At 49.1% G+C, this 14,533-nt stretch overlaps 1 protein-coding gene across 2 annotated transcripts in view; it reads left to right on the top strand.

Moving 5' to 3' along the window:
- Positions 1-829: 829 nt before the first annotated feature.
- STARD8 (StAR related lipid transfer domain containing 8) overlaps positions 830-14,533 on the top strand; it is a 70,072-nt gene continuing 56,368 nt past the window's right edge. Inside the window, exons 1-2 of one of the 2 annotated variants that reach the window (XM_082230813.1) lie at positions 830-1,039; positions 4,783-4,816. In XM_082230813.1, the coding sequence (XP_082086939.1) occupies positions 995-1,039; positions 4,783-4,816 (79 nt within the window). In that variant the 5' untranslated portion in view covers positions 830-994. Of the gene's footprint in view, positions 1,040-4,782; positions 4,817-14,095; positions 14,256-14,533 lie in introns of those variants that run through there. The other variant, XM_082230812.1, reaches the window with a different exon arrangement.

A 14,533-nucleotide genomic window follows, 5' to 3' on the forward strand; every position in this document is an offset into this window, starting at 1 on the left:
GCAAATTCTATTTTTGCATTTCCAGAGTGTGGAAGATGTCCCTTAAATACAGAACTAATCCTGGAGTGTGAGCCAGTCAGGAGAATGGAGCCAGTCGGGAGGACGATGGGGGCATTTTCACACATGGAAGAGGAGTGGATGGTAAAGTATTTTGATCGCTGCTCCATTCAGGAGACGCAACTTCTCTTGGTTCATAAGATTTGCCCCCTCCCGTTTTTAGCCTCACAGCAACCCTGCGAAATAGGCTATGCTGAGAGCCATCATGGTGTTGGAAGTGGAGCATGCCCAGTCACAAGCAGAAAAAGAAAATGCTTTACTGGATGAGTGAGCAGCTTCCTGGATACCAGAGGCTCTTCGGCTGCGATTCCTGCTTTGCGCGGGGGGGGGGGGGGCTGGATTAGATGACCCTCAGGGTTCCCTTCCAACTCTACAAGTCTGCAGTTTTATGAAACGCCACCTCATTCCCTCGTCCCCTTCCTCCAGCTACATGAAACACAACAACAACTGCATCCTCGCACGAGCCAGTGTCCTGGGAACTGTCTGCACGTGTTCAGAGCTCCGCAACTCTGGGTTTGGATGCGTCGCTCGCTCTGGTATGCAGGCTTGTATTTCAGATGCTTGGCATGCATGCAGCTGCCTCTTGACTCCTCTATTCTTCTCCCTTCCCTGCTTCAACAGCAGCCGGACTGGTGCATTTAAAGAGAGAGGAAGGAAAGCCTTTTTTTAAAAAAAAACCCTCCTGTAATGTTTGGGGAATTTCAATTGGCATCCCAGGCCTTTTTCCAGCCAACGGAATAACGGTGCAGCTGGGTTTGAATTGCAGGGAACGCCTCCCTGCCTGTTTCCCAGCTCCTGCCACAGCTGCTCCAGGCAGACAGACAGAAGGGCTGGCTGGCATTCCTGGATCTGATGGGGACAGCTCTCCCCTGGGGCCAGAGAGAGACCCCTGGCTCCCAGCTGCTGACCCCCCGCCCGGTCCCGGAGCGCCCCCATCATGCCGTGGCTGGATTTCTTCTGGGCTTGCTTCAAGAGGCCGAAGGTAAGGGAGCTCCCCCTCCAAAACCTCTCTGAGGCTTTCGCCACGGGTGACAGCTGCCGGGACACTTTCGATTGCCAAGGTCTCCTCTTTGGTTCAATTTCTTCCGCAGCAGATTGCCCTGCTCTGCCTGGCTCCTGTTGTTGCATGTTAGGCAGGGAACCAGCCTGTGGCAGCTAAGTTACCTTTTAAAAAAGACATTTGACACAGCAGCAGCAGCAGCAACAACAACAACAACACCCGTCAGGTTTTAAGATTCTCAAATGCTGCAAACTGAAACATCTCAAACTACAGTTGCCGGAATTAAGCGGCATATATATGATGCCTTTGGATGGCCTTTGGCTAAGGCAGTGATGGCAAACCTTTTATAGATGGAGTGCCCAAACTGCAACCCAAAACCCACTTATTTTTCGCAAAGTGCCAACATGGCATTTTAACCTGAATACTGAGGTTTTAGTTTAGAGAAAACAACTCATGTATTAGCATATTTTGTCTCAAAAGAAAAGCACAATGACAGAGCTTTCAGTGATACAAACAGCTTGTAAAAAGATGATCCAAACTAAGTAAGGAAAGCAATCCCAAGTGCTTTCATTGACTTAAAATTATTTGGCAGAGAATTCCACACTTTAATGATTCCCCACTTTTAAGCTCCAGCCCGAGCAAGCAAGTGTTGTCAGCGTGGCCCTCTGAGTGCGCCCCCCATCACACTGCCATTTCCTGAAAGGGCCCCAGGGGCTGCCCCATGTGCTAGCCCCACTCCCTCGCCCAGTCCCGACTGGCCCCTACGCAGGGTGTCCGGCACGGCCAAAGGCTGTGTAAAGCCTCCACCTCGCAGCAGCAGCAGCAGGAGGAAGGTGGCTGGTGGCGGCAGCACGCCTCTGAGTGCGTGCAGAGCGCTGCGCCCTCCCCACCCACAGCGGAGGGCCCCCAAGGGAAAGCTTTAGCTCAGATGCATTGGGCAATGTCTGCTGTCTGAGGGCTGAGCCTGCTGGCAACAGCAGCATATGAAACTGAATGCCTAGTATCCAGCAGAGAAACCTTCGATCATCAATGCACAGGTTGCAAATGATCTGTGTTATTGTTTGGGGGAAGGAAGAAGCCTGCACCCCAAATCTCTCCAACAGATAAAACAGGGACAAAATAAAGACAGTAGATGTTATTTTTTGGAGGAGGCGGAGAAAATAGGTGTAGCTTGACTGCATGAGACTGTGGGGTTACAGTTGCAGGGGGCAGGAGAGGCTGAGGCTATCTGCAGGGTTTTGGCTTGAACAGAGTCCCGCATGCTGTGCTCATACACTGAGCTTTAGTTTTGCATGGACTGAGTTCCTATGAAGGTGTGCTGATAAGACACACACACACACACACACACACACACACACACCTGCTTCCTTGCAAAGGGGGGGATTCAGAGGTCAGCCAGAGCTGCAGCATGCAACTGGTTAGGGATCAAGAGGCTGTTTGGGGGCTTTGCCACAAAGAGCCTCCAAAGCCAACAGTTATTTGCTTGCACAAGGCCATTCCAGCGGCTTCTTTAAAAAGAAAACCCAGAAAACCCACAAATTGCACAGTTGTTACTCAGTTGCTGTGGTGGATCCCCACAACGAGACTGAGCTGCTAGTTCCAAGGTAGGCAAGTTGTCCTATTTCCTGTCATAGCTCAGTTGGTACCTCAGCACAAGACTCTTAATCTCAGGATCATGGTTTTGAGCCCCACATTGGCCAAAATATTCCTGCAATGTTGGACTAGATGACCCTCGTAGCTCTTCTCCAATTCTCCAAATTCTATTATCCTGTGTAGTGCTGGTACCGAGCTATTTTTCCCCTTTGGCAAGGCTATTTTGTGTGGTAGGCAAGGCTAACTACTTTCACACCCCCCCCAAAAAAAAATATTTCTTACTTCGATTTTCAAAAACAGGAGTCTTGTAGAAATGATAAAATTGTTCAAAATATAAATAAAAACAAATCAGAAATTCACAAGATATAACAAAAAATAATCTGTATAAAACTGTGCCCCTCAAAGTGGTCCGCACCCTAGGCAGCTGCTTAGCTGGCTTAAGGATAGCAGAGGCCCTGCTTCTGTGCGTGAAATGCAAGTGCCCTGTCCCCAATGTAAAGATTCACCTGCTGGACGCGATCAGCTCAGGCTGCAATCCCGGGCACACCCGCTTGCTGCAAGTCCCTCTAGTATTTTTATCTGAAGAAGTGTGCATGCACACAAAAGCTTATACCCAGAACAAACTTAGTTGGTCTCTAAGGTGCTACTGGACAATTTTTTTTAGTATTTTTATTGCCATTACTAATTACCTGCCCTTCACCCTAAGGTCCCGCGATGGGTTGCAACACTGAAACACAAAATTTAAATCTATAAATCAGTTTGTACATAGGTTCGTCCAGGGGCCCATGTTCCAATATATTTTAAGCACCTGGGCATATCCCTGGCCAATGTAATCTCTTTGTCAAGAGTTAAATATTGTGCCAGGGTCCCTGTCCTCCTCACATACTAAGGGAGAAGAGAGAGAAACAGAAGAAAGAGAAGAGGGAGAGCCCAGGGGCCGTCATGTTGGAGGAGGCAGCTGTGGAGTGTTGCACAAGATGTCAGGGGGCAGGAATGTCTGCAGGAAATTTATCCCATTTGCTGGAGGGAGAAATCCACCCAGTCCCTAGGAGCAAAGCTCATTGGGCTGGGGAGAGGCTGCCCCTAACTAAAGTCACTTGCATTTAATATTCCTCATACACCCTCTGTAGGAGGCCTCCCTAGAGTCTCAAGGGACCTTGGAGAAGAAGTTTAGGAATGTCCCATTCTCATGAATTTCACTTTCCCACAGGCCATTGGGGACCCTCTTTCCTGTTTCAAGCTCAGGGGCTTAAGGAAGAGGCACTGGGACACTGGCCTCTAGCTGTTGTGAATCAGTAGGTTTTTTTCTTTTTCTTTTAAGGGGGATAGAAGACTCAAGGGCAGGTCTGGAAAAACTCAGATATCAGCCCAGCTCTGAGAGTTCCAACCAGGTGGAACGCACAGCATGTTGGGGACGGGACTCACTCCAGTCTCCAGCAGGCTCTTTCAGCTTCTACAGAAGTCTTTGCCACCCTGATATACACCTCCAGACGCTTTGAACTCCTATCGGCCCTATCCAGCACTGCCATGCCAGCTGGGGCTCATGCAACATCTGCTCCGAAAGGTCTGGAGCCTGTGATCCTGTGTCTGTTGAGCTGAGAACCTACGAGAGTCAACTTGGTGAGCTACCCAGACCAGGACTTTAATTGCACTCGGAGCTGCCTGTGATGAAAGTGTTCAGTAGCCCAGTTTCAAAACGGTTCCTTCCAATTGCTTATTTCCCCTGTTCTTCGATGGCCCTTTTGCAGCCCTGAGTTTTCAGTAGGGCAAGCGAAGGTCGCTATGAACCTGCTCCTGATTAGGGAGACGGCGGAGGCTCTTCCTCATCATATATATTTAACTGACCTTTCTACACAAATAGCCCAACCATTGTTTTGGATCTATTATTACCCAAAGGCACTACCATTAGCCACTGCTGTCACCCCTGCCCCCCTGCCCCCTTGAATACTGCATCGTGGTCAAAAAAATTGTCTTTGTAAAACTAGCTTTGGAAATTTGGTTGGGATCTTTGTCCATGGCCAAGGTTTCAAAGAATAAGGCTGCCATGTGTTTCAAAGGATTGCATGGGATTTATAGAGAGAGGTGTGTGGGTTGAATAACTTACCTTTGTTGTTATGTGTTATTTTTTTCAGTGCTTCACATCACTGGACCGGAGGAGGGACGTGGGTGAGTTGCAGTGATCTCTGTCTTCATTCAGTCTTTCATTTGTTGCTGGGACATTTGTTGCATACCACAGGCAGAATACACTAAATTCTATGCATCCCAGAGAACCCAGATCAGGGCTGTGCGAGTCCCAGTGCCCTAATCAATCAATATCAATCAATCAATCAATCAATCAATCAATCAATCATTGTGTTTGACTAAAAGCAATGACAAATTCAATGACAGATCCAGCAAGTGAGTTAAAACCCGCACTTGCCATTCCTCCCCCTTTTCTTCTTCTTCTTCCTAATTGTTTAAACCAATTCATGAACCAAGAACTTACATATTGACCACTAATAATGAAACATAAGTTGTAGATATGTTTCCACATTTATTATGCTATTTTTGTGATATACGACATGAGAAAACTTGGTATATTTATTTGTATAACATTATTCTTGTTTATAAAACCCAATTAAAAAAACCTAAACACTAAAACTAAAAGAAATCCAGAGATATACATCCATTTCCAATCGGTCAAATTAATGAATCGCCTGCACCATGGTAGCCAAGTCTGCCAATGCCCAGATTCAGGGTCAAGAAAAGCTGAATTGCAGCGTCAAATAGCAAGTTGTAACATCTGTTTGATTATTCTGTACAATTTACTTAACTTCCAATATCCTTGGAGGAGGTCCCTAAAGTCACATGGGGGGGGGTGAATAAAAAAGTTGTGGGATGAGGAATCCTGAGGGAATCCAAAGGGTGAGGAAGCTAAAATGCTAAAGGCATTTTGACTTTGACTTTTGACTTTGATGAAAGCTGTCCATGCTATACTCCTAGTGGTTTTCAAGTCCCCACTGACTTCTGAGGTGTTTTTCTTCAATGTCATAAGGACTAGAAACCTGTTGAATTAAAAATAGATTGGCAGTTCCATGACAGTACTGAATTCTGTGCTTGGTGCCAATTTCCCTGATGGCATGTGGCATGGCACCGTCAGGGAGGGGAGCCCAATTCCCCCCCCCCCATCTGCAGGGTGCGTGGTCACTTGTTGCTCTGTATTTTGGTGATGTTGTGTGTGTCTTGTTAACGTAGGTAGAGAAAGAAAGGAATCCAGTTACATCAAAGTATATACAGATTTTTTGGGAAATGCTTCATTTCCACCTGACCCTTGGACTCCTGAACAGCTTCTCTTACGTAGGAACTCGACCTTGCAGTATGGCATGTATATTGAAATGTCAAGTTCTGAAATGTTCTGTTTTGTGAGTGAGAGAAGAGTGCAGCAAATAAAAATACATCCACATACGTAAAACTCCTAAGAAAAGAAGTATTTTATTTTGAAACCAGCATTTCAAAGCATCCCTTCTCCCTCTCCCGTTACAAAGAGTTTGCTGATTTCTTCACACCAAGCTCCCTGCATGCAAGCTTTGCAAGGTTGTTGTAACAGGCAGGCAGGATGTAACAGGCATTGCTTCCCCCGCTCAAAGCCTCCCTCCTCTGCAATCAGCCATTTCGTGGTGAAAGATACAATTGCTGTCCGTCAATCAGAACATCGGGAAGCGGGTGGCGATGTGGGTTAAATCACAGAGTCTAGGACTTGCCGATCAGAAGGTCAGCAGTTTGAATCCCCACGATGGGGTGAGCTCCCATTGCTCGGTCCCTGTTCCTGCCAACCAGGCAGTTCAAAAGCACGTCAAAGTGCAAGTAGATAAATGGGTACCCCTCCGGCAGGAAGGCAAACGGTGTTTCTGTGTGCTGCTCTGGTTTGCCAGAAGTGGCTTAGTCATGCTGGCCACATGACCTGGAAGCTGTACGCCGGCTCCCTCGGCCAATAAAGTGAGATGAGCACCGCAACCCCAGAGTCGGCCACAACTGGACCTAATGGTCAGGGGTCCCTTTACCTTTAATCAGACATGAGTATATTCACTTACATGAGGCTCCCAAAATTTGGGGTGTCAGAGAGAAGGGTTGACTGGAGGCCCTTGTTGCCTTTCCATATTTGGGTCTGAGTTCATTTCAGCCAGCTTGCAAATAGCCACTGGCCTGGTTGTCTGTGGCAAGTAGGAATCTCAGCTGAAGTCTCAATAGCAGTGACACACAACAGGGTTCATGAAACTGCCTCCATGCCGTTTCTCATTTCCCTCTTTGGACATTTGCAATGACCCGGTGGGTGCTGGCAGGGGGTGTCTGGTGAGCTGCTTTGCAGAGCAGATGACGCTGTGAAAACCTGGCTGCTTTCCCCAGAAGAGGGCGCTATTTCTCCACCCTCCTCGGGCCCCTTTCTCACACGGGGCAGGCCGTGACCTCCTGACCTGCCTAACGCAGTTCCCATTCAGGTCCAAAGGCTGCTCTCTTCTACAGCCTCCTTCCTTTCACTTCTCTCTGGTGACGCTAACCAAACTTCCCATCTATTGTTTCTGGGGTAAACAAGAAGCGAAGGATCTTGAAGCGAACACAGCTGGCTGGTGCTATGCCTTGGAAGGAGGTTGCTCTAGCGAACAATGGCTTTGGCGCCTTCAGGGAGCAAATTTACTCCCATAGCTGCCCCGTTAGCTATTGAAAAGGGGATGAAAACTGGCACGGTCGTGGGCTGTTCAGCAGTTGTGGCACTTCCTGGGCAAGGCAACTTTGCAAAATTAGAGGAGCCAGATTGCTCTCAGAGCTCTGTGAAGTAATATTTGTGACCAGCAGGGGTGTGCCCAGCGCTGCTGCTTCTCAGTTAAAACTACTTATTACATTATCATCGAACCCTCCCACAATGCCTTATAAAGGGGATGGCAGTGATGAATGAATAAATAAATAAATGGGTTTATAATTATAAGTTATGTATCATCATCCATGAATCAGGTCAGCCCTCTTTAGGAAAGGAGTTTCAAAGAAGCGAGTGCTACAGCCGAGAAGGCTAAAGCATCCATAAGGTAAAGGGACCCCTGACCATCAGGTCCAGTCGCAGATGACTCTGGGGTTGTGGCGCTCATCTCACTTTATTGGCTGAGGGAGCCAGCGTATAGCTTCCAGGTCATGTGTCCTGCATGACTAAGCCGCTTCTGGCGAACCAGAGCAGTGCATGGAAACGCCGCTTACCTTCCCACTGGAGTGGTACCTATTTATCTACTTGCACTTTGATGTGCCTTTGAACTGCTAGGTGGGTAGGAGCAGGGACCGAGCAACGGGAGCTCACCCCGTTGCGGGGATTCAAACCACGACCTTCTGATCAGCAAGTCCTAGGCTCTGTGGTTTAATCCACAGTGCCACCCGTGTCCCTCATAAAGCATCCATATCCCAGAGAATTGTATTCCTCCCTTTCTGAAGAGAGAGAATGAAGAGGGGGGCAGGAGCATAAATAGCTGCTCTAGCACCCGGAGCAGAGGAGGCAGGGCGATCCATGCACGGGGACGGCACAACGAGCTGCCCACAGAGACCGCCTGGCGGATGCAAGCCTCACGCTGCCGTTTTGGGCAGCACGGGCCCCCAAGCCACCGTGTCACTCCCCACGGTAAGTGCCGCCCCCTGCGGTGTGCCATTTTGTCACCCCCTTCAAGGATGACACTCGGGGTGAACCACACCCCCACACCCCCTTCCTACACCCCTGATCAGGGGGAGGCAATGTATCCGCTTGGACCTTTGAAACAGCCTTTGGCTGGGGGTGACAACAAGGTGCTTTCCATGTGTTTTTTGGACTCCCAACAGGCCCCAGCCGGGAATGGTCAATGGCCAGGGATGAGGGGGAATTGTTGTTCAATGATACCTCCAGGTCACCAGGTTGGTCACACAGAAGCACACACACATATCCACACATCTGAAAAAATGTTTAGGGGTACTTTCATTTTGACTCCAGGAAATCACCATTTTATAGTTCAAATCGGGAAAAATCGATACAGTAAATGGACACAAGTACAAAGATTCACAAAATGTTTCGGGGTATGCATACCCCTGCATCCCCCCAGGAAAAAAAAGCACTACACACATCTTTGACATTTTACCAATGCAACTCTGTGGACACAGATGACAGCAGAATGCTGTTAATAGTTTTGTTGGGGGGGGACAGACCAGTTCCGAAGTCTGGCTATCAGATACACACAAAAAATATAAATCCATTATGTGTGAGAATTCTGTATGTGGGAGCGTTCATTGTGGCCTGTTTAATTGCTCCATGAAAGTGAGACCTAGAGGTCTTATTTATTTGTTATTATTACAATCACAGACAACAAAGTGCAATCTGACAAAGGGTTTGGAAGAGAGACTTGGCCCCCTTAAATGGCAGTCTGATTGATAGGTGAGGCTCAGGAGGTGGGGGTTGGACTAGATGACACTTGGGATCCCCTCCAACTTACTGTTCCGTGATTCGATGATAAGGAAGTGGTTCTTCCTTGCTGTGTACTGAAAAGCTCAGCAATTTACTGGAACTGAAAATAAAAACTAAAACTGATTTGGTTTGCAAATACTCTCACACACAAACAGAGTGATCAGAGGGAATCTCCCGTCTTGATTCATTTCTGCAGTCAAACTTGTGATCTCTGCCTCTGAGTCATTCTGGGGTGCTTCACACCCGGCATCCTTGCTGAAAATAAACCTTCCAGGACCAGCCTCGTCTGCCCTCAAGAAAAGCAAAAAACCACTAACACCCCATTCTTGGCTAGACAGCTTTTCCCCACTGTGTCTGGACAAGGTTTACAGGATCTATCCCAAGCTTGACTATTTAGATCTGGACTTTCTGTCCTACTGACTCTGGGCTATAGCTGGGGGTGCAGTGGGGCTCCATCCTGCCTATATTGGACAACTTGGAGAGTTTTGCATTTAGGAGCCAAGAGACTCTACAGAGTTTCTTTGAGTTCTGATGGCGAAGGGGAAATCAGTGGCTGGTTTTTCCTCATCTTCCAGGGTATCGCTTTCAAATCTTGGCTGCTTCTCTGATCTCCCCAAAGCTCTTTGCAGTTTCCCTCTTATCAGTCCTCACCACACTCTGTCTTCTGTGATATCCTTGCACCTTTGGGAGCTGAAGTGAACCACATCAGGACTGTTTGCTTTTTGATCCTTCTCCACAAGAGCTTACATTAGATAACGCTGGAGGTGGTGAAGGGCAGTGGCAGAAGTTCATTTCATTGTATAAAGCAACCAAGGTCCCTTTCTAATAAAATTACACCAGAGGCTCTCTGGTTTGTGAATAGTATTACATTTGTCGCTCATCTTTCCTCCATCATGGAACCCAGAAGCAGTGCATGTGGTTCCTATCCATAAGAACATCAGAAGAGGCTGCTGGATCAGGCCAATGGCCTATCTAGTCCAGCATCCTGTGCTCACAGTGGCTGAAGAGTTGCCTGTGGGAAACCAGCAAGGAGGACATGACAACAGGAGGCCTCTCCCCTCCTGTGGTTTCCAGCAACAGATATTCAGAAGCATTTCTGGCTCCAGTTGTGGAGGCAGAGCGGAGTCATTATAGCCATCGAGATAGCCCTCTTTTCCATGAATTTGTCTAATCTTCTTTTAAAGCCACCAAGGTTGGTGGCCATTACTTCCTACCCACAAAGAGGGCTGGGAAAGTTCCCCATCAGAAATCCTGGAGGACTTGCCAATTAGTGTGGACAATCCTGAGACAAGTGGACTAACGGTTGAACTCAAGAAAAGGAGGAAATTTCCAGAGGACCCGGCGTGGAATTCTTTCAGGAAGTTTTAAGTCAACTAGTGCTTTTCAGAGTTACTGTAGTTGTCAGAAGTGGCCTTACTATGTGGCATAGGGAAACGGGTGGCGCTGTGGTCTAAACCACTGAGCCTCTTGGGCTTGTCGATCGGAAGTGAGCTCCCGTTGCTCTGTCCCAGCTCCTGCCAACCTAGCAGTTTGAAAGCACACCAGTGCAAGTAGATAAATAGGTAACACTGCGGCAGGAAGATAAACGGTGTTTCCATGCACTGTGATGGATCACAGTGTTCTGTTGCACCTGAAGTGGTTTAGTCATGCTGGCCACATGACCTGGAAAGCTGTATGTGGACAAATGCTGGCTCCCTCGGCCTGAAAGCGAGATGAGTGCTGCAACCCAAGAGTTGCCTTTGATTGGACTTAACCACCCAGGGGCCCTTTACCTTTACCTTACTATGAGGCATGTTGAAGTGGTGAATCTGTGAGTGCGCATACATGGGCATTTGGGCTGCGGCCCACAGGAAACTGTCTGGAATATGTCCAACTTAAAGGGTCAAAGTTCATTCTGCTCCATGGTGGATTGTGTCCTGCCTCGATCAGCGTCTGGCAGAGATAAAGGAGCACACGGATTTCCCACCTAAGTTTCGGAAAGGTCTTTGGCCACCTTGATACAAACAAATTCACAAGGCAGGGATACGTCACGGCACTCTGCATGAGCGTAAAAATAAAATGCAAGCTTTTAAACCTTCAAACTTTCCAGCGCGCGGTTACAGGAAAACTCTTGCGTCGAAATAAGAAGTGCAGTCAGACAGTTACACAACATCTCCTTTCTTCTCCTCTTGGGAGAGTCTGAATTTTCATGCCTTCCCCAGCTGTGAAAGTTTCCACTCGCCTCTGAAGCCCTCCCTGCCCCCCCCACGATGATTTCCGGCCCCAGAATAGTCATCCAGCTCTAGGAAGGCCTCCTGCTTACTTGAGCGTCCCGGCAGAAGCTTTGAGCACAGCGACCCTTGATGGTTTGCGGAGGGGCATGCATTCAAAATCTGGACCGCAGGCAGATGTCAAAAGTGCCTCACATTCTCTATCCATACCAACTCTGCCCACATTTTGCAACGGGTATGAATTATACGCATTGAACATTTGTGCCTGGGTTGATTTATAGAGCTTCTGCAAGCAGGGAGGGGAAGGCAAGAAAACTTAGCATTCCTCGCTCAGAGGCAGTGAATACCATAGAATTATAAAGTGTTAGGGTTGGAAGAGACACCAGAGTTCATCTAGTCTAACACGCTGCAACCCAGGGGTACTAGGGGAGAGTGTTGCTTTTGTACTCAGGCCTTGCTTGCAGCTTTCGCTTGGGGAAATCTGGTTGGCCGCTGTGAGAAGAGGATGCTGGAGAAAATCTGATTTAATCTTCCTGGTACTGGACAGCTTTGCGCCCCTGCCACAAAATCATGAAAACAGAGAACGCAGCACTGTGCTTGCTCTGAACCGTGTCCAGGAGTGTGAAATACACACAACTGGATCACAAAGTGCTCATCTGTGTACCGTGTGGACGCAGGGATTGCCTTTGCAGCACATTCACAATCCCTGGAGGAGGAGGAGCTGTAAGAAGGTGGCAGTTTGTTGGGGGGGGGCTGAGGTCTCCTGGCTCAGGTGCTGCAATTGTCCCATGAGTTAACCCTCTCCCCTGAAGGAAGGAAAGCTCCCCCCCCCCCCGCAGCACGAACCAGCTCCCATCTTCTTGTTGTTCAGCACTTTGGAAAATAGCTTCCAGAGTCCTAAGTAAGGCAGGAAATCCACTGCAGGCTCCAAACATCCTCCTGAGGGTTAAGAGGAAGTTTTGGTGTGCAAGGCAGGAGAGAGGGGCAGGCAGGACTTAACCCTTTCCCAGCCCATCCCTTCTCCCCTATAAATACTCTCCCTCTACCATCACCATTTTTAAACCCATGCTCTGAAACTAAAAGTGGATCTTGTTGAGGTGGGAATGGCATTGGGGAAAATTGAAGTGTGTGAGGGATGGGTGGGTGAAGCATCCCTCTTTCATGCCAACCCTTCCCCATTAGTGCCTCTCCCCCCCCCCACATTGCCATTATCATGGCAGATGTGTATTGGTGAACATGTACCACTCCCCCAAAGAACACAGACTGAGCATAGACTAGCGTGCCTGAAGCTTTGCCTCTTCTCCCATTTGACCCCCACAACAGCCCTGTAAGGGAGGTTGGCTGAGGAAGAGTAACTGGCCCAAAGGAACACAAATAGGTCCCCTCTGTCCTAGCCTGATGCTCTAACCACTGTACCTTGCCTTCATCCTGCTGGTCTAGTAACAGCAACTCAGAGCAGCTTCCAACCAAGAACAGATGAGAATGCGTGAAACGACAGCCTACATACTAAGAGCCAACAGATTAAAGCCAACAATTGTAAAAGCAGCAATGGAAATATTTTTTTTTAAAAAATAGTAGCACAGCTAAATATTAAAAGCCTGTGGAAAGAAAAGTCAAGAGAAAGGAAACTGGGCCAAAGTGGCAGGTCCAGGGCCTCGGTGGTGGCGGCCCCACCATCATGAAAACCCCACCCTTCTTTTCATTGCCTGAACTGGTTGTGCCATTGGCCCTCCTGAGCAAAGGATGGATGGATGGATGAAGTTTACTTACAGTATATGCTGCTTTCCCACAAAGCAGCTTACAGCAAAATTCAAAACATTGGAACTACAGAGTATTAGTAAGTTCAAAAATCAGGCAAACACTATTACAAAAACAAAACTATATAGGTTTAAGTACATAAATACAATGCAAAACAAGTGTTAATCGCTAATAAAGTTTCTGGCACTGGTCTGGCTGCACACTAGGAGCCTCGCTTAAATGGAGTTCAGAGATGGGTCTTCTTTCCATGCTAGAGGACATTCAGCTGCCTCCCGCAGATGTACTCCACAGGAGGCTGACGGCAGCAAGAGGCAAATGCCAGGGAAGGCAAAGGATGGCAAGGCTCTCCGCCAGCCTCCTGGAAGTACCAAATGCTGGCGCAGGTCTTACTGGGATGGTTTGGGAGCAAATGGACCCGGGGCCATTCAGAGCTTTAAAGGCGGGGAGAGAACAGCACTTCACTGAGCCTGGGGAGAAGCAGGAAGGTGAAGAAGCTGCAACCAGATGCCAGCGGTTTGGTGCCACGCAAAATGTCTCAGTGCTGCCGTTTGACCAACTGAAGTTTCCTGAGCAGTTTTCAAAGGAGGCCTCTGCATGGACAGCATCGCAAGGAGGCCAGGACATCATGGGGGTTCTGTGACGCATTTCGTACCTGCAAAGCAGCATCAGTCTGGAAGCGGCCTAAGCGCCCCCCTCCCTGCCTGGCCTCACCTGTTGGACGGCAGCCCTGCCATCCTCGGAGCAGCTCGGCAGATGCTCAGAAAGGGACCAGGGCTGCCCCCTAGTGGCGTTTCCGAGAAGGCTTTTCGAAGAAGACTTCCCCGACGTGGCGCCTTGCTGGTGTCTTTGGCGCCCGGTTGTGGGAGGAAGAGCCTTGAAAGCTGAGTTGCCCCGTCCCTGCCGGTGCCTTTTCTTTCCCTTCCGAGCCTGGGGGAGCCCCAGCGGGTTCTGCTTTCCCGGCGAGGGCGTGGTCGTCGAGGAGGAGCCTGCCCGGCCCTGGATCTCCCTCGCCCAGGCGGCGCAGAGGCGCAAAGGCTCAGACGGAGGATGGAGCGGCCGGGCGCAGCGAGAGGCTCCCGACGGCGCGCCCTGTCCGGAGGCGGAGGCAGGACCTGCGGGCGTTCCTTCTCGCGGCTCCTGCGGGCGCGGAAAGCGGGCGTCGCGGGTGGTGGAGGGTCCCGGGGGAAGCCAGGTAAGCCCCCGCCCGCTCGCGGTCCAGGATTCGGCCCCTTTCAGCCTCTGGTTTTCCCGCTGCTCTGTCTTTGGCCCCGCTTTACGCGGTTGGACTGATTTACTTGCTCCATTGCTTTTACAGGTACTTACTTTAATCTGTTTATTTGCTTTCTTGCATTTCCTAATGATTTCTTGCATGTCTCTCCCACCTTCTGTTCTCCAAGTATGGGAACCAACTCCTAGGGTCCGAGGTCCCTTCGGTCCCCCCCCCCATTTTTTTAAAGCGTCCAGCTCCCT

Source organism: Podarcis vaucheri, assembly GCF_965113315.1.
Source record: "Podarcis vaucheri genome assembly, chromosome: 7".
In the NCBI taxonomy this organism is placed as follows: Eukaryota; Metazoa; Chordata; class Lepidosauria; order Squamata; family Lacertidae; genus Podarcis; species Podarcis vaucheri.